Consider the following 24,515-nt stretch of genomic DNA (forward strand, 5'->3'; position numbering starts at 1 on the left):
AAAATATCCTCTGTGTACAACGTAAAACACCAAACAACGCATGCAGAGCAGAATTAGGCCAATACCCACTAATTATCAAAATCCAGAAAAGAGCCGTTAAAATCTACAACCACCTAAAAGGAAGCGATTCCCAAACCTTCCATAACAAAGCCCTCACCTACAGAGAGATGAACCTGGAGAAGAGTCCCCTAAGCAAGCTGGTCCTGGGGCTCTGTACACAAACACAAACACACCCCACAGAGCCCCAGGACAGCAACACAATTAGACCCAACTAAATCATGAGAAAACAAAGAGATAATTACTTGGCACATTGGAAAGAATTAACAAAAAAACAGAGCAAACTTGAATGCCAATTGGCCCTAAACAGAGAGTAAACAGTGGCAGAATACCTGACCACTGTGACTGACCCAAACTGAAGGAAAGCTTTGACTATGTACAGACTCAGTGAGCATAGCCTTGCTATTGAGAAAGGTTGCCATAGGCAGACCCTGGCTCTCAAGAGAATGTGTGTATGTGCACATTGCCCACAAAATGAGGTGGAAACTGAGCTGCATGTCCTAACCTCCTGCCAAATGAATTACCATATTAGAGACACATATTTCCCTCAGATTACACACATCCATAAAGAATTCGAAACCAAATCCAATTTTGATAAACTTCCATAGATACTGGGTGAAATACTGTGCCATCACAGCAGCAAGATTTGTGACCTGTTACCACAAGAAAAGGGCAACCAGTGAAGAACAAACACCAATGTAAATACAACCTATATTTATGTTTATTTATTTTCCCTTTTTTACTTTAACTATTTGCACATAATATAACTTTTGACATGTCTATTGTTTTGGAACATTTGTGAGTATAATGTTTACTGTTCAGTTTTATTGTTTTTTCCCACTTTTGCTTATTATCTACTTCACTTGCTTTGGCAATGTTAACATATGTTGCCCATGCCAATAAAGCCCTGAAATTGAAAATGAGAGAGAGACTTTAGCCCGAGAGAGAGAGAGAGAGACTTTATCTCAACAGAGAGAGAGAGAGAGAGACTTTAGCCCGAGAGAGAGAGAGAGACTTTATCCCAACAGAGAGAGAGAGAGAGAGAGAGAGAGAGAGACTTTATCCCAACACAGAGAGAGAGAGAGAGAGAGAGAGAGAGAGAGAGAGAGAGAGAGAAAAAAAAAAATTTAGCCAACAGAGAGAGAGAGAGAGAGAGAAAGACTTTAGCCAACAGAGAGAGAGAGAAAGAAAATGAGAGGGGTGAGAGAATATCCTTTAAGCATCTAAACATCCTAACAGCAGCCTTCGTTGGACTGTTATTGGGCCCAAACTCCTCCTCCTACCTCCTACCAGGAGATAATTAGCCATTAGCAAATCATAGCTAACACTTACGAGGAGGCGCAACCTTCACAAGCACAATCATCTTAATATGGACGGCAGAATGGCAAACGGCCACTTATTATTGGGCCTTGCAGAAGCACTAGATGTTTATGTTCCAAATGGAGCCCTATTCCCTATATAGTGCACTGCTTTTGACCAGTGCCGGGCCCACAGTGTTCTGGTCAAAAGATGTCCACTATTTGGGGAATAGGGTGCCATTTTGGGATACATCCGAAGTTTAGGGCTGGGGGTGTGTGTTGGTCTAGTTATTGCACCAACACGGCTCCCATCTCCTTAATTGTTGGCTATCAACAGTAATTTACATCGCCGGAGCCGCCAAACAGCTTGATATAGAAGCCCAGCCTAATTGCACCGTGTATGCTTCGTTTCTTGCCCCCCCTCTTCCCCTGCCCTCCCACACACCCGCCTTCCCAAACACTCCCAATAGATATAAAGGGAGATGGGGTGAGGAGAGTGGGTTTGGGGAGAGGAGAAGGGGGGAGTGGGGAGTGGGGAAGGTGGTCAGACGGACGGTGTGCCTGCTGCTTGCTTTTGCACACTGAGCCGTCTAATGGTCGTCGGGGCTGTTGCCGGGGCCAGGATCAAAGCATGGCGGTTCTCTGTGTATGGGGTGGGGGGGTCGTTTTTCGAAAGCACGAGTTAGAGACCTCCGCCAAGTTTACTTTGGGCCTTGGCGTGGGCGCTGGGGTAGCAAGTGCCTGGCTGGGTTGACGGGGATCAGCACTAACCCCAGAGGACAGGGGCTGCACAGCCTGAAAGGGAACGGGAGGTTTCCCGCTCTCCCTCGTGCTCCTCGCAGGTCAGTTGCAAGGACCGGGTAGGATGTTGCAGCCGCTTGCCCGGCCGGGAGCATCCTTAGCGGGCAGCGGCGGCTGGAGCTGTGGCGGCTGTATGCCTGGTCTGTAATTAGCTCGGACAGCACTGGCTCAGAGAAAGAGAGAGAGAGAGAGAGAGGCAGCCGGGCTAGATCATAATGAGATCATCTGGGATTAGGAGGACCGGACAGGAGGAGGAGAGGGGAGGATGACGAGGAGAGGGGAAGAGGAGGAGGAGAGGGGAGGAGGACGAGGAGAGGGGAGGAGGAGGAGGAGGAGAGGGGAAGAGGAGGAGGAGACGGGAAGAGGAGGAGGAGAGCCCAGGCCTCAGCCTGCTACAGCACCACACTACAGAGGTGGGGTAGAGTAGGGAACGGGGCAGAGTATGGAACGGGGTAGAGTAGGGAACGGGGCAGAGTAGGGAATGGGGTAGAGTATGGAACGGGGTAGAGTATGGAACGGGCTAGAGTAGGGAACGGGGTAGAGTAGGGAACGGGGCAGAGTATGGAACGGGCTAGAGTAGGGAACGGGGCAGAGTATGGAACGGGGTAGAGTAGGGAACGGGGTAGAGTAGGGAACGGGCTAGAGTAGGGAACGGGCTAGAGTAGGGAACGGGGCAGAGTATGGAATGGGGTAGAGTAGGGAACGGGCAGAGTATGGAACGGGCTAGATTAGGGAACGGGGTAGAGTAGGGAACGGGGTAGAGTAGGGAACGGGGTAGAGTAGGGAACGGGGTAGAGTAGGGAACGGGGCAGAGTAGGGAACAGGCTAGAGTAGGGAACGGGGTAGAGTAGGGAACGGGGAAGAGTAGGGAACGGGGAAGAGTAGGGAACGGGGAAGAGTAGGGAACGGGGAAGAGTAGGGAATGGGGTAGAGTATGGAATGGGGTAGAGTAGGGAACGGGCTAGAGTAGGGAACGGGGCAGAGTAGGGAACGGGCTAGAGTAGGGAACGGGGCAGAGTATGGAATGGGGTAGAGTAGGGAACGGGCAGAGTATGGAACGGGCTAGATTAGGGAACGGGGTAGAGTAGGGAACGGGGTAGAGTAGGGAACGGGGCAGAGTAGGGAACGGGCTAGAGTAGGGAACGGGGTAGAGTAGGGAACGGGGAAGAGTAGGGAACGGGGAAGAGTAGGGAACGGGGAAGAGTAGGGAACGGGGAAGAGTAGGGAACGGGGTAGAGTAGGGAATGGGGTAGAGTAGGGTAGGGAACGGGGTAGAGTAGGGAATGGGGTAGAGTAGGGTAGGGAATGGGGTAGAGTAGGGTAGGGAACGGGGTAGAGTAGGGAATGGGGTAGAGTAGGGTAGGGAACGGGGTAGAGTAGGGAACGGGGTAGAGTAGGGAACGGGCTAGAGTAGGGAACAGGCTAGAGTAGGGAACGGGGCAGAGTAGGGAACGGGCTAGAGTAGGGAACGGGGCAGAGTAGGGAACGGGCTAGAGTAGGGAACAGGCTAGAGTAGGGAATGGGCTAGAGTAGGGAACGGGCTAGAGTAGGGAACGGGCTAGAGTAGGGAACGGGCTAGAGTAGGGAACGGGCTAGAGTAGGGAATGGTGTAGAGTAGGGAATGGGGTAAAGTAGGGAATGGGGTAGAGTAGGGAATGGGGTAGAGTAGGGTAGGGTACGGGCTAGAGTAGGGAACGGGGTAGAGCAGGGAACGGGGTAGAGTAGGGAACGGGGTAGAGTAGGGAATGGGGTAGAGTAGGGTAGGGAACGGGGTAGAGTAGGGAACGGGCTAGAGTAGGGAACGGGCTAGAGTAGGGAACGGGCTAGAGTAGGGAACGGGCTAGAGTAGGGAACGGGGCAGAGTAGGGTAGGGAACGGGGTAGAGTAGGGAACGGGGTAGAGTAGGGAACGGGCTAGAGTAGGGAACGGGCTAGAGTAGGGAACGGGCTAGAGTAGGGAACGGGCTAGAGTAGGGAATGGTGTAGAGTAGGGAATGGGGTAAAGTAGGGAATGGGGTAGAGTAGGGAATGGGGTAGAGTAGGGTAGGGAACGGGCTAGAGTAGGGAACGGGGTAGAGTAGGGAATGGGGTAGAGTAGGGTAGGGAACGGGGTAGAGTAGGGAATGGGGTAGAGTAGGGTAGGGAACGGGCTAGAGTAGGGAACGGGGTAGAGTAGGGAATGGGGTAGAGTAGGGTAGGGAACGGGGTAGAGTAGGGAACGGGGTAGAGTAGGGTAGGGAACGGGCTAGAGCAGGGAACGGGGTAGAGTAGGGAATGGGGTAGAGTAGGGTAGGGAACGGGCTAGAGCAGGGAACGGGGTAGAGTAGGGTATGGAACGGGCTAGAGCAGGGAACGGGGTAGAGTAGGGAATGGGGTAGAGTAGAGTAGGGAACGGGGTAGAGAAGGGACGGGTAGGGGAAGCTTCTCCAGATCAAACAGAGGACTGGCTGGTCAGTGGTTGGTTGAGCCTGGTCTGGGCTGTACAGCAGCATGAGCCCTGGCAGAGTGGTAGGGAGCCGCAGTCAGAGGCCCTAATGAAGAGCAACACCTCCAACAGCCCTGGTAATTAACACAATCCCTGTCCCCCACCTTTTTCTCTCTCTCCCTCTCGTTACACCTCTATTGTCAGGGAGGTTCAGTACCAGTTCAGTACACGGACCACGTCCCCATAATACTCAACTGTCTGTTTACGTTCTTAGGTAGCTCTCCTTTACCAAACCCATTCACATTGCCACAGATCAGAGAACAGAAAGGTCCAGTGAGGTATTTGATATAATAGGTAGTGGTGATGAATGGAATCATACCCCAGAGCTGCAACTAACAGACCTGCCCGTCCCCACGATGTTTTGCTGTCCGCTGAGTAGAATGATTCAAATATATATGACGTGGAACATGGAACTGTTGTCAGATTAAAACAATCTATTTCTCACTATCATTAGAAACAACACGAAACTGAAGACGCTTCACAAAGACACTGCCAGAGCACACCGATAATGTGATATTTTTTTCTCCAACCAACAGAATCTTCGGGCCGGCAATTTTCCAAATGAGAGACGGGGCTAATGATCTAGTGTTGGAACCTGCTGGCTGGAAATAATGAGGAGGGGAGACAGACGCTGTGAAGTTCAGAAGGGCGTGCTCAAAGTTTAACACCGACAAACTGCGGGGGAGAGGTTGAGAGGTCAGACAGAGGTGAGGGCGTGTGTGTGTAAAACGTGTGTGTGTGTAACGGTGTGCATGTGTGCAAATGACAATACTCTATATCAGCAAGCAATCAGGCCAACTGAGGAGGTATAGAGACAGAGATAGACAGAGAGAGCGAGAGAGAGAGAGAGAGAGAGAGAGAGAGAGAGAGAGAGAGAGAGAGAGAGAGAGAAAGAGAGAGAGTATAATTTTGCACGCCCAATTTTTCAGTTTTTGATTTGTTAAAAAAGTTTGAAATATCCAATAAATGTTGTTCCACTTCATGATTGTGTCCCACTTGTTGTTGATTCTTCACAAAAAAATACAGTTTTATATCTTTATGTTTGAAGCCTGAAATGTGGCAAAAGGTCGCAAAGTTCAAGGGGGCCGAATACTTTCGCAAGGCACTGTAAGTTTCCCATGCCAATAAAGCCCCTTGAATTGAATTGAATTGAGAGAGAGAGAGAGAGAGAGAGAAAGAGAGAGAAAGAAAGAGAAAGAGAGAGACAGAGAGAAAGAAAGAGAGAGAGATAGGGAGAGACAGAGAGAGAAAGAGAGAGAAAGAGACAGAGAGAGAAAGAGAGAGAGAGAAAGAGAGAGAGAAAGAGAGAGAGAGGAGTGGGACTTACTTGTGTGTAGTGAGCTTCTTGTTGAGGTGTTTGAAATAGGCCAGCTCGTTCCACACCGCATCGCTGTTCTCCTGTCGGAGCTGCCACGGCTCTGCCCGCTGCTGGGCCCTGCCCCTGGGCCTGCACACACCAACACACACACACACACACACACAAAACCCAAAACCCAGGGGAGAACAGTTAGTATCATACCTAGCAGCCTATGGTCAATTCACATGGGGAGAACTGTTGTGATTTAGACATTTGTAGCCGTATTCAAATGAGTGGCCTTGACTTTGATACTTCAGTGGCAAATCAAGTGCACACACACAGTTGGTGTTAGTTAAATCCCAGGGCAGTGCCCGAATGGCTAGGCTGAGGAGTGCAGAGGATTCCCAAAGACAAAAACCATCTAATAAAGAAGAAAATGAGAGAACTCACTCACTCTCTCTCTCTCTCTCTCTCTCTCTCTCTCTCTCTCTCTCTCTCTCTCTCTCTCTCTCTCTCTCTCTCTCTCTCTCTCTCTCTCTCTCTCTCTCTCTCTCTCTCTCTCTCTCTCTCTCTCTCTCTCTCTCTCTCTCTCTCTCTCTCTCTCTCTCTCTCTCTCTCTCTCTCTCTCTCTCTTCTCTCTCTCTCTCTCTCTCTCTCTCTCTAAGAAGGAGAGGAAATGGATTCCGAGGTAGGTGAAACCAGGGTTATATCTATATGGTCCAGGGTTTCTTTCCCGTGGTCATTATGGGCTATGTAGACGCCGCTCTGCCACTAATACCAGTTAAAACCCGTTCCTGGGAGTGGGAAGGCAACGGGAGGAACACTACATTTTTTTTAATGCCCCTGTGAGCAATTTGGAGCCCTTTAACTTGTGGTACGGTGCCGACTGTGCGGTGCTGTAGTGTGTCTGAGCTGTCCTGGGATCCCCGGGTTTCTTTCCCCGAGAGCAAAGACTCTCTCTCTCTCACTGATACAGAGAGATCACAGGAACTTCCCACAGCAAAACTTAGACACCGAGGAGTGTTCTATATGTATTCTAATGGTGAGAGTTTTGCGATGCAAAGTGCATTTCTCTACACTGTGTGTTGTATGCAGGAGCAAGCCCCTACAGCCTGCCGTCCTGTGGATCTGACCAGACAGACCTGCTACCAGGGATATGGATGGAACGCTTATCTTGTCTGCTCCTTTAAGCAATATTGTAATTCAGGTAGCCTAGCAGTTAAGAGCGTTGGGCCAGTAACAGAAAGGTTGCTTGTTTCGAATCCTCGAGCCAACTAGGTGAAAAATCTGTCGATGTGCCCTTGAGCAATGCACTTAACCTTAATCACTCCTGTAAGCTGCTCTGGATAAGAGCATCTGCTAAAAGACTAAAGGGTAAATATGTAAATGATTCACACTGTCTTCTGATAGGCCGAGAGGAGCGTTTAGATCTTCAGGGAGTGCCAAGGAGGCAGCGACTAGGAGTCCATTTTGGATCCAGCACCAGTCCAGCCCTCAGTGCTTCCCCCCAGCAGTCAACTAGTTTCCGTTATTAAGCAGCGAGGAAACAGAAATGGGAGAGCACTTTATTCACAGAGAAGACTCTCCGGCTAATTGCTTTTAATTGGAGGGGAATCTGTTTACGGGCACAACTTTGATCAGACTGCAGACGTTTTAATAACCTTTCATTTATTTACTCATCCCATCATCCCAGTCTGATTAAAACTTTCTTCTCTCTAATATAAATAAGAAGTTGGGTTTTTTCTGCTCTTTTATTCTGTTTGGGCGCGTCTGGTGGTAATCATGAATGACAGTGCTGTTTCTCCGGAGCGGCCCAGCCCGGCCATGTGTCGGCTGCATGCTGATGAGGATAGAGAGAGTCCAGGGCCTGCAGCTGTGCTCTGATTCGCTGGTAGTTACCCTACTTCCTACTTCCTGTTCCAGTGTCCACACCACCCACACACACTGGCTGTCTGAAATGGAACGATATTCTCAAAATAGTGCACTACTTTTAACCAGAGCCTGAACTATAGGGAATAGGGTGCCATTTGGGAAACAGCCACTGCACATCAACCCAGACCCATAGAGCACCAATAATAACTGAGTCACTCAATAAGTCAGTCTCCCGGAGAGAGAAACAAGATGAGTGTGATCGTGGCAGCAGCAACATGCTGAAGAGGAAGCACAAACTAATGCTACTAATGCTAATGGTTTCACCTGTCATAATGGGGGGAGGAGGTGGTCTATTCAATTTAAACTCCAGACTACAGAATAAGAGGCAGGTAGAGGTGGTCTTCAGAACAGTTTACACCCCCCCCCCCCCCCTTTTCAGTCTAACACACAAAGGGAGGGCATAAAATAAGCCCCTCCCCACCCCCACCACTTTCCCAGAAAACAATCAACACAGCGTGGAGGCAACTGGGAAATCCCTAACAAGCCCAAAATGCAATGAGAGTCGACGTTTTCCCCCCTGACTTGTTAGGCCTGATTCCACGGCTCTAACAGGGGTAGTGTTTAAGTGGTTTCTCCATTGTCTCCCCGTTCAGACTGGCATTACCCCCACTGGGTTTGGGACTATTTAAGGATGGATATGAGGGGTTAACCCATCCAAGTGAATGCCAACGATCATAAGGCTGAGGGGCTGCCTGGGTGGCGCCATCAAAGGCTGAGGATGAAAAGGGCAAAGCTGCATATCGTGTCAATTATGTCTCCTGTCAAATGATGATGCCAATATGCAGGTGACAGGTCAGTCTGATGGCGTACTGGTTGATTGTGTCTTATGAGTCACCAATTCCCTGTTTGCAACAAAACTGCTTTATAATGTTTAAAATGGTACCTTTTTAATATGACTTATTGCCACAAGAGGTTACAAACTGAGAAAAATATCAGACAGATTTTTTTCCTGCTAGCAAAGTGTGCCCTCGTTTTCATCAAGATCCTCCAACAACAAGGAGACAACCACACACACCACACTTTCTTGATAACCTGCTAAAATGTACAGACGGGCACAAATGGTGTTGTTTCCAAGTGATGCTCTCTTCGTTCTCTCTGTCTGTCACACGCTGTCTCTGTCTGCCTGTCTTTGTTCCGTGCTGCGCTGAGCTGCTCCTCGCCGAACGGCGGGGAGGTGGTGGATGGTGAATACCCGCGCGCTCTACTTTCACACGGCCTCACGTTGCAGCCGCTGTTTTCTTTAATTAACCCGGGGAGAAAACAGCTGACAGGGTCAACACGTCGGTCCCGTGTGGATACCAACCCCACATACGCTTCCATTAGTTAGTGTTTTAAAAGGTTCTCCTCGCTGCCTGAAGCTTTGGGGGAGGAAGTCAGAAAGAGGGAGAACGTGTGTGTGTCACGTTAATGACATTTGCCGCCACGTTGCCCTCTTTGTGTGAAAAGCCCGTGGTTTTAATCTAGATCAAACCAAGGGGATCGGAAGAGGAAATCACCCCCTCTCCACCTCGTCCCCCGTCCCTCCCCAGGAGTTTCTCAGACACCCTGTCCCCTCTATAACGGACACCTTCAGCCTCCTGCCCTCAAGTCCTAATTGATGCCAGGGGAAGAAGGAGAGAGAGAGACAGAGAGAAACAAAGACACGCACAGCGACTCAAACGCTAAGCAGCGAAATTGATTCTCTTAAAACCCGTGAAGCTTTTTCAAAGGTAAAGGTGTAATCCTCCACACAGTAGGTCAGGTGATGACATGTAACATAAAGAGTAAAGGTCATGGGAGTATTTGAGAGAGTTTCAGTTGGGTTCTGATGTGTTCCAGAGGGTTCAGAAGGGCTTAACTAAAGAAAGAGGAGTTACGTGCCTTTAAACACTCCCCAAGGCAAGTTCATATTAACTCCAGGCTAAAGGGAACGGATTGCGACATGGTTTGAGCTGATAAAATCCAGGATTTAAAAAAGTCTGTGCTGGCTTGGTTACACATACCTAATAGTTCCTGGAATAATGTGAAAAGACAGAGCACGTCTGTGGTCGGCACCACTGTGTGGAAGTGTGTCACCTGCCACTCTATACCAGAACGTCGGTCTGCCGCTGGGTGGAAGTGTCACCTGCCACTCTACACCAGAACGTCTGTCTGCCTCTGGGTGGAAGTGTCACCTGCCACTCTATACCAGAACGTCGGTCTGCCGCTGGGTGGAAGTGTGTCACCTGCCACTCTATACCAGAACGTCGGTCTGCCGCTGGGTGGAAGTGTCACCTGCCACTCTACACCAGAACGTCGGTTTGCCGCTGGGTGGAAGTGTGTCACCTGCCACTCTACACCAGAACGTCGGTCTGCCGCTGGGTGGGAAGTGTCACCTGCCACTCTATACCAGAACGTCGGTCTGCCGCTGGGTGGAAGTGTGTCACCTGCCACTCTATACCAGAACGTCGGTCTGCCGCTGGGTGGAAGTGTGTCACCTGCCACTCTATACCAGAACGTCGGTCTGCCTCTGGGTGGAAGTGTGTCACCTGCCACTCTATACCAGAACGTCGGTCTGCCTCTGGGGGGGAAGTGTGTCACCTGCCACTCTATACCAGAACGTCGGTCTGCCTCTGGGTGGAAGTGTGTCACCTGCCACTCTATACCAGAACGTCGATCTGCCACTGGGTGGAAGTGTGTCACCTGCCACTCTATACCAGAACGTCGGTCTGCCTCTGGGGGGGGGAAGTGTGTCACCTGCCACTCTATACCAGAACGTCGGTCTGCCGCTGGGTGGAAGTGTGTCACCTGCCACTCTATACCAGAACGTCGGTCTGCCTCAGGGTAGAAATGTGTCACCTGCCACTCTATACCAGAACGTCGGTCTGAGGCTGGGTGGAGGTGTCACCTGCCACTCTATACCAGAACGTCAGTCTGCCTCTGGGTGGAAGTGTGTCACCTGCCACTCTATACCAGAACGTCGGTCTGCCGCTGGGTGGAAGTGTCACCTGCCACTCTATACCAGAACGTCAGTCTGCCGCTGGGGAGAAGTGTGTCACCTGCCACTCTATACCAGAACGTCGGTCTGCCGCTGGGGGGGAAGTGTGTCACCTGCCACTCTATACCAGAACGGCGGTCTGCCGCTGGGTGGAGGTGTCACCTGCCACTCTATACCAGAACGTCGGTCTGCCTCTGGGTAGAAGTGTGTCACCTGCCACTCTATACCAGAACGTCGGTCTGCCTCTGGGTGGAAGTGTGTCACCTGCCACTCTATACCAGAACGTCGGTCTGCGGCTGGGTGGAAGTGTCACCTGCCACTCTATACCAGAACGTCGGTCTGCCGCTGGGGGAAGTGTGTCACCTGCCACTCTATACCAGAACGTCGGTCTGCCTCTGGGTGGAAGTGTGTCACCTGCCACTCTATACCAGAACGTCGGTCTGAGGCTGTGTGGAAGTGTCACCTGCCACTCTATACCAGAACGTCGGTCTGAGGCTGGGTGGAGGTGTCACCTGCCCCTCTATACCAGAACGTCAGTCTGCCTCTGGGTAGAAGTGTGTCATCTGCCACTCTATACCAGAACGTCGGTCTGCGGCTGGGTGGAGGTGTCACCTGCCACTCTATACCAGAACGTCGGTCTGCCTCTGGGTAGAAGTGTGTCACCTGCCACTCTACACCAGAACGTCGGTCTGCCTCTGGGGGGAAGTGTGTCATCTGCCACTCTATACCAGAACGTCGGTCTGCCGCTGGTGGGGAAGTGTGTCACCTGCCACTCTATACCAGAACATCGGTCTGCGGCTGGGTGGAGGTGTCACCTTCCACTCTATACCAGAACGTCGGTCTGCCTCTGGGTGGAAGTGGTACCATAGAAATAGAATTCTAGTAGAGTAGAATATTGAATTCTACTTCTAGTAGGGTACTCACAGGCCCTGTGCGTCCTCCACCTCTCGGAGCTGGTCTTTGACCGTCCGGTAGTTGGTCTGGACGAGACGCAGGCGCTCGTGGCGTTTCTCATGGGCCCTCCGCAGCTCCTCGTTCTCGACCGTCTGCCGGCCAGAGACATACAGGAGGTTACGTTACACAATGTGGCCACTTCACACATGCACTGCACAGGGAAATCAAATGATGTCACTGAAATGTGAAACCGGTCGGGGGTTGGGAGTGATGACAAATCTATCTGAAATGATAGAATGACTTAAATCTTACATTGCGAGCAGTGTATTTCCAAAAGATAGAAAATGGACCTAGAAACAGTGTAAATAATTTCATTACTGACAGTGTCAGTCTAGTACGGAACTGTACACCAGTGGAGGCTGGCGGGAGGAGCTATAGGAGGATGGGATCATTGTAATGGCTGGTATGGAATAAATGGAACGATATCAAACACAAGGAAACATCTTTTGACACTGGCCCCTTCATTCCTTTCCAGCCATTACAATGAGTCCTCCTATAGCTCGTCCCACCAGCCTCCACTGCTGTACACCCCTCAGGTCAGATATAACTCTTGTTACTGTAACATGTAGCTATAACAAATATGTGCTCCATTACTGAGGAAGCATCACCTCTCTCTGACATTGCAGTTCCTCTCCTTCTCTCTGACAAGTGTTCCTCCAGCATCCGAGGTTCGTTACAGGTACAGCATTAATATGGTCAAGTCAACCGGGAGAGAGAGCACTTTGAACCTTCTTCACACTACCCTCCCCCCTCCTCCACCTCCTCTCCCCTCAGCGGGGTACTGGTCATTGACTGGGGTCACCACCCAATTGGGGCGGCAATGACTGACAATTTAAAAAAAGAAAAGATTACAACGTGGGACTTTCAGGGGAGAGAAGGAGGAGAACATCTAGATGTTCCTGACAGGAACGCCTCTGCTACTCTGACCTTAACAGAGTGGAAGAAGAAAACACTTTAAAACAGGCAGGCTCGGGCTCGGGAGGGAGAAGAGGAGGAAAGATGAGAGAGACAGAAAGAGAGAAAGAATAAGAGAGAGAGAGAAGGAGAAAGGGAGCAGAGCAGGTTTCTGCTTGAGTGGCCAGGCAGGGCTGGGGAGACTTCTCGTCGAGCGCCTTTTGAAGGGAAGAGCTTGTTTACTGCTGATATGACACGGCTGCCCTGCAGAGAGGGAAATGTGAGCTCTGAACCCTGTTATTATTAACAAGGACAAAGAGAACAGAGAGGAGCGAGAGCGGCAGCACACACATGGACGCACACACACACACACACACACACACACACACACACACACACACACTCAGAGACAGACACACACACACACTCAGAGACAGACACACACACACACTCAGAGACAGACACACACACACACACACACACACACACACACACACACACACACACACACACACACACACACACACACACACACACACACACACACACACACACACTCAGAGACAGACACACACACACACACTTTCTCTCACACTCCACCGATGTGACAAGTATGGATTTTTGTGTACTGGTGAGAGATATTCACAGAGGACATCCGTTACACGGGCTGCTTTTACAACACAAAGCCCCCAAACAAACGCAGCCTGGGTTTCTGCCTCTAATGAAAGGAGAGAGAGAACCAGACACACACACAGAGAGAGAGAGTCCTGACTGATTGATTGCAGAGGGGCTCTGGTCGGAGTGGCAGGGCATTAGCCACATCATTGCTTCCCAGGCCCCTTAGAGCTCCCACTGGGCCCCGGCCCCAACCCTGGTCATCACAGATCACACTTCAACCCCACCACCAGCAATCAATACTCCACAACACAACACACAGCCTGCTCTGGGTACACTGGTCCCAGACCCTAATCATCCAGCATGTATGTTCTCAAGCTGAAAAATAATTTGGTGTCTCTCAGACCTCAGAGAGAGACAGTGCTGTTGTTTACTTGTCTTGGAAGTGGCACGTTTGTACAAAAAAAATAAAAATAATAAAAACGGTTTGTTAGGATCCCCTACTGTTCAGTCCAATTCAGCATTTAACTGATATAATCACACTGGGGACACAGTATAAATTGTGTTCCCAATATAATGGGGTCAGTGACATCCACTGGGCGCACGTTTGTTTTACTATCTTTGTGGGGACTAAACAATTCATTCCCATTCAAAATCCTATTTCCCCTAAACCTAACCCTAACTGTAACCCTAAACCTAACCCCCTATTCCTAAACCTAACTCCTAACCCTAACTGTAACCCTAAACCTAACCCCCTATTCCTAAACCTAACTCCTAACCCTAACTGTAACCCTAAACCGAACCCCCTATTCCTAAACCTAACTCCTAACCCTAACTGTAACCCTAAACCTAACTCCTAACCCTAACTGTAACCCTAAACCTAACCCCCTATTCCTAAACCTAACTCCTAACCCTAAACCTAACCCCCTATTCCTAAACCTAACTCCTAACCCTAAACCTAACTCCTAACCCTAACTGTAACCCTAAACCTAACTCCTAACCCTAACTGTAACCCTAAACCTAACCCCCTATTCCTAAACCTAACTCCTAACCCTAACTGTAACCCTAAACCTAACCCCTATTCCTAAACCTAACTCCTAACCCTAACTGTAACCCTAAACCTAACCCCCTATTCCTAAACCTAACTCCTAACCCTAACTGTAACCCTAAACCTAACCCCTATTCCTAAACCTAACTCCTAACCCTAACTGTAACCCTAAACCTAACCCCCTAACCCCCTATTCCTAAACCTAACTCCTAACCCTAACTGTAACCCTAAACCTAACCCCTATTCCTAACCCTAACTGTAACCCTAAACCTAACCCCCTATTCCTAAACCTAACTCCTAACCTTAACTGTAACCCTAAACCTAACCCCCTATTCCTAAACCTAACTCCTAACCCTAAATGTAACCCTAAACCTAACCCCTATTCCTAAACCTAACTCCTAACCCTTACTGTAACCCTAAACCTAACCTCTATTCCTAAACCTAACTCCTAACCCTAACTGTAACCCTAAACCTAACTCCTAACCCTAACTGTAACCCTAAACCTAACCTCTATTCCTAAACCTAACTCCTAACCCTAAACCTAACCCCTAAGACTAAACCAGCCTTTTTCCTTGTGGGGACTGGCGAAATGGCCCTACTTGTGCAAGTTTTCTTTGTTTTACTATCTTTGTGAGGACTTCTGGTCCCCACAGGGACAGTAAAACCAAAAACACACACACACAACTCTGTTAAACGCCCCTCAGTCCGCACTACAGACATGTAAATGGAACCATTAAATAACACAGCCATGCGTATCATGAGCCATTAGCATCAGGCTGAGTGTCTGTCTAGTATGTGATGTAATAGGGACACTTTAGACCTGACACCAAAATAACTGCTAATATCCCTGGCTGAGTAAAGAGACATGACCTCCATATATCTCTAGTGGATGGGGGGAAGAGAGAGAGAGAGACATCAAGAGAGAGAGAGAGACATCGAGAGAGAGAGAGAGAGACAGAGAGAGAGACAGAGAGAGAGAGAGAGACCGAGAGAGAGAGAGAGAGAGAGAGAGAGAGAGAGAGAGAGAGAGAGAGAGACAGACAGAGAGAGAGGAGAGACAGAGAGAGAAAGAGACAGAGACCGAGAGAGAGAGAGAGAGAGAGAGAGAGACAGAGAGAGAGACCGAGAGAGAGACCGAGAGAGAGAGAGAGGCAGAGAGATAGAGACAGACAGACATCGAGAGACAGAGAGACAGAGAGAGAGAGGCAGAGAGATAGAGACAGACAGACATCGAGAGACAGAGAGAGGCAGAGAGATAGAGACAGACAGACATCGAGAGACAGAGAGAGACATCGAGAGAGAGAGAGAGAGAGAGAGACAGAGAGAGAGACAGAGAGAGAGAGAGAGAGACCGAGAGAGAGAGAGAGAGGAGAGACAGAGAGAGAAAGAGACAGAGACCGAGAGAGAGAGAGAGAGAGAGAGAGAGAGAGACAGAGAGAGAGACCGAGAGAGAGAGAGAGAGACCGAGAGAGAGACAGAGAGAGAGACCGAGAGAGAGAGACAGACAGACATCGAGAGACAGAGAGACAGAGAGAGAGAGGCAGAGAGATAGAGACAGACAGACATCGAGAGACAGAGAGAGGCAGAGAGATAGAGACAGACAGACATCGAGAGACAGAGAGAGACAAAGAGAGAGAGACAGAGAGACAGAGAGACAGAGAGACAGACAGACAGACAGACAGACAGACAGACAGACAGACATTGAGAGAGACAGAGAGAGAGAGACAGAAAGACAGAGAGAGAGAGAGCGAGAGAAACAGACCGAGAGAGACAGAGACAGACAGAGAGAGAGACAGAGAGAGAAAGAGGATTTTCCAGAGAAGATCCAGATCTCAGGGAATTAGACCAAAGTTCTCAATAGGTACAAAATATATAGAGTACTGCACACACTACAATTACTTATTAAAAATAAGCTCAACTGGACACCTTAATGAGGCTGTGAATGAACTGAGAGAGAAAGCACGTAGGCCATTCTACACCATTAAAAAACTAATTCAAATTGAAATACCTATTAAAATTTGGCTAAAACTAATTGAATGTATCAATGAACCAATTGCACTTCATGCCAAAACAAGATTTCACCAAATGGGATAAACACTCCATTGAAACCCTGCATGCAGAGTTCTGTAAGATTCTCATACATGTCCAGAGGAAAACTACAAACAATGCATGCAGGGCAGAATTAGGCCAATATCCACCAATAATAAAAACTCTGGTCCTGGGGCTGAGTTCACTAATCTGTTCTACTAACACACTGAAGCCTCAGTCCCCTCCTCCAGCTGGTCCTGCGGCTGAGTTTACTAACCTGTTCTACTAACACACTGAAGCCTCAGTCCCCTCCTCCAGCTGGTCCTGGGTCTGAGTTCACTAACCTGTTCTACTAACACACTGAAGCCTCAGTCCCCTCATCCAGCTGGTCCTAGGTCTGAGTTGACTAACCTGTTCTACTAACACACTGAAGCCTCAGTCCCCTCATCCAGCTGGCCCTGGGGCTGAGTTCACTAACCTGTTCTACTAACACACTGAAACCTCAGTCCCCTCATCCAGCTGGCCCTGGGGCTGAGTTCACTAACCTGTTCTACTAACACACTGAAGCCTCAGGACCAGAACATCCAATCAATCAGAATAAAACAAATTACAACACAGTCAAAACAAAACTACATTTCTTATTGGGAAACACAAGCACAAAGCAAAATTCAGTGCTATCTGTCTCCCTGTAGAGGAAAGGCTGTGCAACCACTGCCCCACAGCAGAACCTGAGACAGAACTGCACTTCCTGACAAAATGTAAAAAATATAAAACAATTAGAGTGTGTTATTTCCCCAAATTTGAAACCCTTATTCAAGGTTTCAAAGACCTCTCTGATGAGAGAGGCTACCTGTCCTGTTGGAGGAGGAAGCAGAGAGCTGTGGGTTGGCAGCGCACTACATTGCTGCCTGCCATAAGATGAGGGACAATGTCTGACAGACCAACCAACCTGCACATGTCCTCTATGCTTATGGTTATTGTTCAATGTATGGTCATTTTGACCCTTGGTTATTGTTGTTACTGTTGTCAAGTTGATCATTTTGATTCTTATTATGTTAATATTGTAAATCTCCAAAGTAAGCTTTTTCAATATGTACACTGTTACGTCATGCCAATAAAGCAAATTGAATTGAAATGGAAAAGTTGAGAGAGCGAGAGGAAAGAAAAGAGAGACAAGGAAGAAGAGAAAGAGGCAAAAACAGAGACGAAGAGAGAAATAAGAGGGGAGAAATAATAATAGCACAAGAGAGAAATAAAAAGGAGAGAGAGAGAGAGAGACCGCAGAACAGAGGAGAGTGTGAAGGTTAAAAGAGCGATGGAGCTGATTGGTTTATGGGGAGAGTCCAAGTCCTGCCGCATCCTCTCCTCTCCTGCTGCTTCATTGCCCACACAGACGCTCAGCGGTCGGGTGTATCAGTGTGTGTGTGTGTGTGTGTGTCAGTGTGTGTATGTATCAGTGTATGTGTGTGAGTGTGTGGCACACCGTTAGGAAAGGTCAGAGAGGAAGCAGTCGGTAACAGCGGTGCAATTGAGCCCCTTAGAGACCATCAGCCTTCCCCGACGCTGGACCACAGGGAGAGACAGAGAGAGAGAGTCTGCTATCCACTCCACTCACCTCTTATCAGGAGCAATTCACCCTGCTGGCCTCTCCAACACACAGCAATCATATTGCAGAGATACTGTACCCACCGGCTGGTCTTGAAATACTATAAAGCCATACTCTGTTGTTACAAAACCAAAGACCGTCATCATTTTTAAGAGTCGAGACTGAGAATGTCACAGGTTGAGACAAGTCTGACACACAATACCCAGACACTGACGTGTGGTTGAAAGCTGGAGGCAGTCAGTCAGAACATACATGTGGGAGTCAGTCACTCTGCAGCAGCCAGCCAGCCAGCCAGTGACATCTTCATCTCCTTTTCAGAGGCATTACTACCTCTCTGAGTGGTGATTACAGACGGTCATAATTGAGCCATCAGGAGAAGGCACTGATGAGAGGGGGGAACCAGGGGGCTGGCTGGGCCTCTGAGGGGAGATGGGAGATGGGAGGCAAGGGACCCGCGCAGGCAGATGCGTGACAGCGCTCCCTCGTCCTATCGGTGCGTTAGCTCTCAGTAGTAGCGTGTCGTGGCTGGCGGCAGAGCAGTGACATTCACACATGACGGCCTGTCTGTCTCTGAATGGGGCTGATGATGACAATGTGGTCATATCAATACACACAGGAAACAGAACACAGGTACCTCTCACCTGGACCCACACTACTCAATGTGCTGGAAAGCATTAGGAGGAGGGAGAGAGAGGAGAGACAAGGGAGTAGAGAGAGAGGAAATGGGGAGAGAACAGGGGGAAAAATAGAGAATAGAAAACAGAATTAAGACTAAAGAGACCGGAAGAAGGGAATTCAAAAGAGAGAGAAAATGACACAGAAAGAGAAACAGACATAGAGACAGACAGACAGACAGAGAGACAGAGAGAGACAGACACAGACACAGAGACAGAAAGACAGAGAGACTAACAGAGAGACAGACAGACAAACAGAGAGAGAGGCAAACAGAGAGAGCAAGACAGCGAGAAAGACAGAGAGAGAAAGAGAGAGAGAGAGACAGCGAGAGAAACAGACAGAGAGAGAGAGAGAGAGCGAGCAAGAGAGAGAGAGAGAGAGCAAGAGAGAGAGAGAGAGACCGAGAGAGAGACCGAGAGAGAGACAGAGAGACAGAGCTGCATTTCCTATTACACTGTGAGAAATTCTCAGACCTAAGAGAATATTCCTTTCCCAAAATTATAATTCAAAACAAAAAGATTTAAGCTATAAAATATGAAGAAAAAATCTAATATTTATTGGGTGAAAAGCCTAAATGTGCAGTTTTGGCAGCCAAATATGTGTCCTCCTGCCACAACCTGAGGGACAGCCAGTGAAAAGTGCAATGTAATGTCGATAATATTTCCCATCTTGTTGTTTTGTCTTTTTTTCATACCATGTCATGTGTCTACTCAGTCATGTTGACACTGTTGTTGTTGTAGTTGATGTTAATCCCATTTCCACTACTACTATTATTATTGCCAACAGGTCCCACCATTTATTTATATATAAATATATATATACACTGCTCAAAAAAATAAAGGGAACACTTAAACAACACAATGTAACTCCAAGTCAATCACACTTCTGTGAAATCAAACTGTCCAGTTAGGAAGCAACACTGATTGACAATACATTTCACATGCTGTTGTGCAAATGGAATAGACAACAGGTGGAAATTATAGGCAATTAGCAAGACACCCCCAATAAAGGAGTGGTTCTGCAGGTGGTGACCACAGACCACTTCTCAGTTCCTATGCTTCCTGGCTGATGTTTTGGTCACTTTTGAATGCTGGCGGTGCTTTCACTCTAGTGGTAGCATGAGACGGAGTCTACAACCCACACAAGTGGCTCAGGTAGTGCAGCTCATCCAGGATTGCACATCAACGCGAGCTGTGGCAAGAAGGTTTGCTGTGTCTGTCAGCGTAGTGTCCAGAGCATGGAGGCGCTACCAGGAGACAGGCCAGTACATCAGGAGACGTGGAGGAGGCCGTAGGAGGGCAACAACCCAGCAGCAGGACCGCTACCTCCGCCTTTGTGCAAGGAGGAGCAGGAGGAGCACTGCCAGAGCCCTTCAAAATGACCTCCAGCAGGCCACAAATGTGCATGTGTCTGCTCAAACAGTCAGAAACAGACTCCATGAGGGTGGGGGTTGTGCTTACAGCCCAACAACGTGCAGGACGTTTGGCATTTGCCAGAGAACACCAAGATTGGCAAATTCGCCACTGGCGCCCTGTGCTCTTCACAGATGAAAGCAGGTTCACACTGAGCACGTGACAGACGTGACAGAGTCTGGAGACGCCGTGGAGAACAGTCTGCTGCCTGCAACATCCTCCAGCATGACCGGTTTGGCGATGGGTCAGTCATGGTGTGGGGTGTCATTTCTTTGGGGGGCCGCACAGCCCTCCATGTGCTCGCCAGAGGTAGCCTGACTGGCATTAGGTACCGAGATGAGATCCTCAGACCCCTTGTGAGACCATATGCTGGTGCGGTTAGCCCTGAGTTCCTTCTAATGCAAGACCTCATGTGGCTGGAGTGTGTCAGCAGTTCCTGCAAGAGGTAGGCATTGATGCTATGGACTGGCCCGCCCGTTCCCCAGACCTGAATCCAATTGAGCACATCTGGGACATCATGTCTCGCTCCATCTACCAACGCCATGTTGCACCACAGACTGTCCAGGAGTTGGCAGATGCTTTAGTCCAGGTCTGGGAGGAGATCCCTCAGGAGACCATCCGCCACCTCATCAGGAGCATGCCCAGGCGTTGTAGGGAGGTCATACAGGCACGTGGAGGCCACACACACTACTGAGCCTCATTTTGACTTGTTTTAAGGACATTACATCAAAGTTGGAGACAGAGAGAGACAAAGAGAGAGTGTGTAGTGTAGAGGTCGGTGAGGTTTGTACCTTCAGTCTGAGCAGCTCCTCCAGGTCATGAATCCTCTTTTCCACTCCTCTTCCTGACTCCACGCTGCTCGCCGGGGACAACGACCTGGACAGCTGCACCGGTGCACTCTGGGGGATGTAGTCATTAAATCAGAGAGAGAGAGAGAGAGGCAGGGGGTTCGGCTACGCGCTTCAGCAGGCTTTAGCATCACATTACAGAGACAACTAGTGCTCAATTAACAGCTGCACAACGGCTGTGTGAATACCAATAACACATTATATATGTTCATTTCACTTTTCCCTTACGTGAAGACATACAGATACACACACACACACACACACACACACACACACACACACACACACACACACACACACACACACATACCATCTCTCCCCTCACACACACATACCAAGACAATAAAAAGACAAAAAACCAATCAGGGTACCAGAGGAATAAGGAAGCATCCCTCCACACACTGCACCACACGGAGCTCCAAAGGTTTCTCTCGCCACTGGCTAATGAGTATGTTCATTTACATGTACACTGTTTCTTTGACTGTAATGACGTCCCATTAGGGGACACTAAAGGGCTATAGATTCCAGGCTGCACCGGGCTTCATTACCAAAAGGTGGGCAGTGGGGCCCCTTTAATTGCTCTATGAGGACCCCGAGGTTACACTTGATAGGACAACTGGCTGGTAGAAACTGCTGGGGGGAGAAAAAAGAAAGCTGCTCTCTTGCTCCTCCTTGAGAACAAGAAGCACTCTCCGGTCCTGCTGTGTGTGTGTGTGTGTGTGTGTGTGTGTGTGTGTGTGTGTGTGTGTCTTTTCTTTAAAAATAAATAAAGAAGCTATGGGAACAATATGCTGTTGGAATATGGAAACAGGAAGATGAGGATAGGAGCCCCTGTGGTGGGAGTGTTGAGCGGAACAGATGGCGGCTAAAATATGCAATGTGACTAAATGCGCCGATGCTTCTTTAGTCTAGAGATTCGGCGGTAGTAGGAGTTTATAGGGAGGACGGAGGGATGGCATGTCGGCTGAACCAAAAAGGACAAAGTGACATTGAAGGGCAACCAGAGGCCTTGTGCAAACTAGATCTATTAAAGCTTTACAACAGTTCTCATTTGAACCTCACTGAGTTTACCAAACATTAGAAACACCTTCCTAATAGTGAGTTGCACCCCCTTTGCCCTCAGAACAGACTCAATTCGTCAGGGCATGTATTCTACAAGGTGTCCAAAGCTGTTCCACAGGGATGCTGGCCCATGTTGACTCTAATGCTTCCCAAAGTTGTGTCGAGTTGGCTGGATGTCCTTTGTGTGGTGGACCATTCTGGATATACAAGGGAAACTGTTGAACGTGAAAAACTCAGCAGCGTTGCAATTCTTGAAACAAACTGGTGTGCCTGGCACCTACTATCATACCCCGTTCAAAGGTGCTTAAATATTTTGTCTTGCCCATTCACTCACTGAATGGCACACATACACAATCCATGTCTCAATTGTCTCAAGGCTTAAAACTCCTTCTTTAACCGGTCTCCTACCCTTCATCTACACTGATTGAAGTGGATTTAACAAGTGAGGGACAAATAAGGGTTCATAGCTTTCACCTGGATTCACCTGGTCTGTCTATGTCATGGAAAGAGCAGGTGTTCTTAATGTTTTGTACACTCAGTGTGTACTGCTGTGACAAATGCTTTCCTCCTGGGTGTCAACGATCTTCAATTCAATTTTTTTTTTAATGTACACTCCAAAAACAAACGTACACTAACAACAACTTACAGACACCTACAAACAATGACTACATCTCATCTGGCCAGACCCGCATGCTCACACCCCCATCCTTAGATGATTGCAATACAGTCTGCATTCTCTATGATTTGCTTGACCTTCACTTCACTGCATCCAGCAAATGAGTAGATAAAGCATGTCTGGTTGGAGGGGTGTATGCTGGGTTAAGAACATTCAGAAATCTCTTCCAATACACATTGCCTGTGAGCATCAGAGGTGAAGCAGTTGCATACACAGCTTGAGTAAGACATTCATCAGGATTTCTCTGACTACGTTCCTCCATTGAGTCAAAAACACTTCTAATTCCTTGAGGACCATGAGCTGTTGCTATCAGTAAGGTGTCTGATTCATCATTTTCCCCTCAAATAGAAGTAGAGGGACTTTTATCAGAGGTTGCTTGTTGTGAGCACTGAGGGAACTTTATGCACTTGGCCAGATGATTATGCATCTTTGTTGCTTTCTTCACATATGATTTTTTTAGAACTGATTTAAACAAACTTTGCTGTAAACAACTATTTACTCATTTACAAAAAAGTAATGTATGTCATATAAATATATTCACGCCACCCAGTATTGTAATCAAAACTCACCAGAAAGCAGAAATGCATCTCATTAGTGTGCAAGATCTTGAGAATCAGCTGCACATGTGATGGAAGAATGCACTGTGCATGCAGAGGGTTGCAACTCCATTGAATTGGGGGTAATTTAACCAAAATATGCCACAAGACCTAGAATTGACTTGTGTATCCCACAAAAAAAGTTCACTGTTATAAGCTAACTTGTTTGATGAATTTATGCAAAATTCCCAGACTTAACTTCCCATGGAAAATTTCCCGGAAAGCTTCCAACCCTCGTGCTCACACACACCCCCATCTCTAGAGCCAGCGTGCTCACACACACCCCCATCCCTAGAGCCAGCGTGCTCACACACACCCCCATCCCTAGAGCCAGCGTGCTCACACCCCCATCCCTAAAGCCAGCGTGCTCACACCCCCATCCCTAGAGCCAACGTGCTCACACCCCCAACCCTAGAGCCAGCGTGCTCACACCCCCAACCCTAGAGCCAGCGTGCTCACACCCCCATCCCTAGAGCCAGCGTGCTCACACCCCCAACCCTAGAGCCAGCGTGCTCACACCCCCAACCCTAGAGCCAGCGTGCTCACACCCCCAACCCTAGAGCCAGCGTGCTAACACCCCCAACCCTAGAGCCGGCGTGCTCACACCCCCAACCCTAGTGCCGGCGTGCTCACATCCCCAACCCTAGAGCCTGTGTTTAGACGCTGTGTTTAGACGCTGTGTTTAGACTCTGTGTTTAGACTCTGTGTTTAGACTCTGTGTTTAGACTCTGTGTTTAGACTCTGTGTTTAGACTCTGTGTTTAGACTCTGTGTTTAGACTCTGTGTTTAGACTCTGTGTTTAGACTCTGTGTTTAGACTCTGTGTTTAGACGCTGTGTTTAGACGCTGTGTTTAGACGCTGTGTTTAGACGCTGTGTTTAGACTGTGCCGCAGGCTACTGTTGACCGGAGTGACCCTGGTGCCACAGTGCTCTCCACCAGCAGTCCTGACTGTGGACACACAAGGCAGGTGTCAGCCCTTCTGCCATCTCTGTTCCAGCTCTGTCTTAATTACCTCTATGGTTAGTCATTAGTAGATGGATCTGCATATTACTGACGTTTTGGCTTGGCTGGCATCGCTCTGTGTGTGTGTGTGTGTGTGTGTGTGTGTGGGAGGGGGGGGGGGGGTATAGAGTGTGTGTGTGTGTGTAGGGAGGTATAGAGTGTGTGTGTGTGTGTGTGTGTGTGTGTGTGTAGGGGGGTATAATGTGTGTGTAGGGGGGTATAGAGTGTGTGTGTGTGTGTAGGGGGGTATAGAGTGTGTGTAGGGGGGTATAG

The 24,515-nt window shown here is 48.8% G+C and overlaps 1 protein-coding gene across 2 annotated transcripts in view; it reads right to left on the minus strand.

The window, feature by feature from the left end:
• LOC110534558 (centlein) overlaps positions 1–24,515 on the minus strand; it is a 132,466-nt gene that overhangs the window by 69,165 nt on the left and 38,786 nt on the right. For both annotated transcript variants that reach the window (XR_016483924.1, XM_090187762.1), the window contains 3 exons: positions 20,849–20,956; positions 11,750–11,871; positions 5,968–6,087 (listed from right to left, as the gene is read on the minus strand). Coding sequence is in view for 1 of the 2 variants with exons in the window: in XM_090187762.1 (XP_090043888.1) it covers positions 5,968–6,087; positions 11,750–11,871; positions 20,849–20,956 (350 nt within the window). In the remaining variant the exon portion in view is untranslated. The remainder of the gene's footprint in view (positions 1–5,967; positions 6,088–11,749; positions 11,872–20,848; positions 20,957–24,515) is intronic.

The sequence above is a fragment of the Oncorhynchus mykiss genome, chromosome 10 (genome assembly GCF_057628025.1).
Source record: "Oncorhynchus mykiss isolate SJ-2025 chromosome 10, ASM5762802v1, whole genome shotgun sequence".
NCBI classification, from domain to species: Eukaryota; Metazoa; Chordata; class Actinopteri; order Salmoniformes; family Salmonidae; genus Oncorhynchus; species Oncorhynchus mykiss.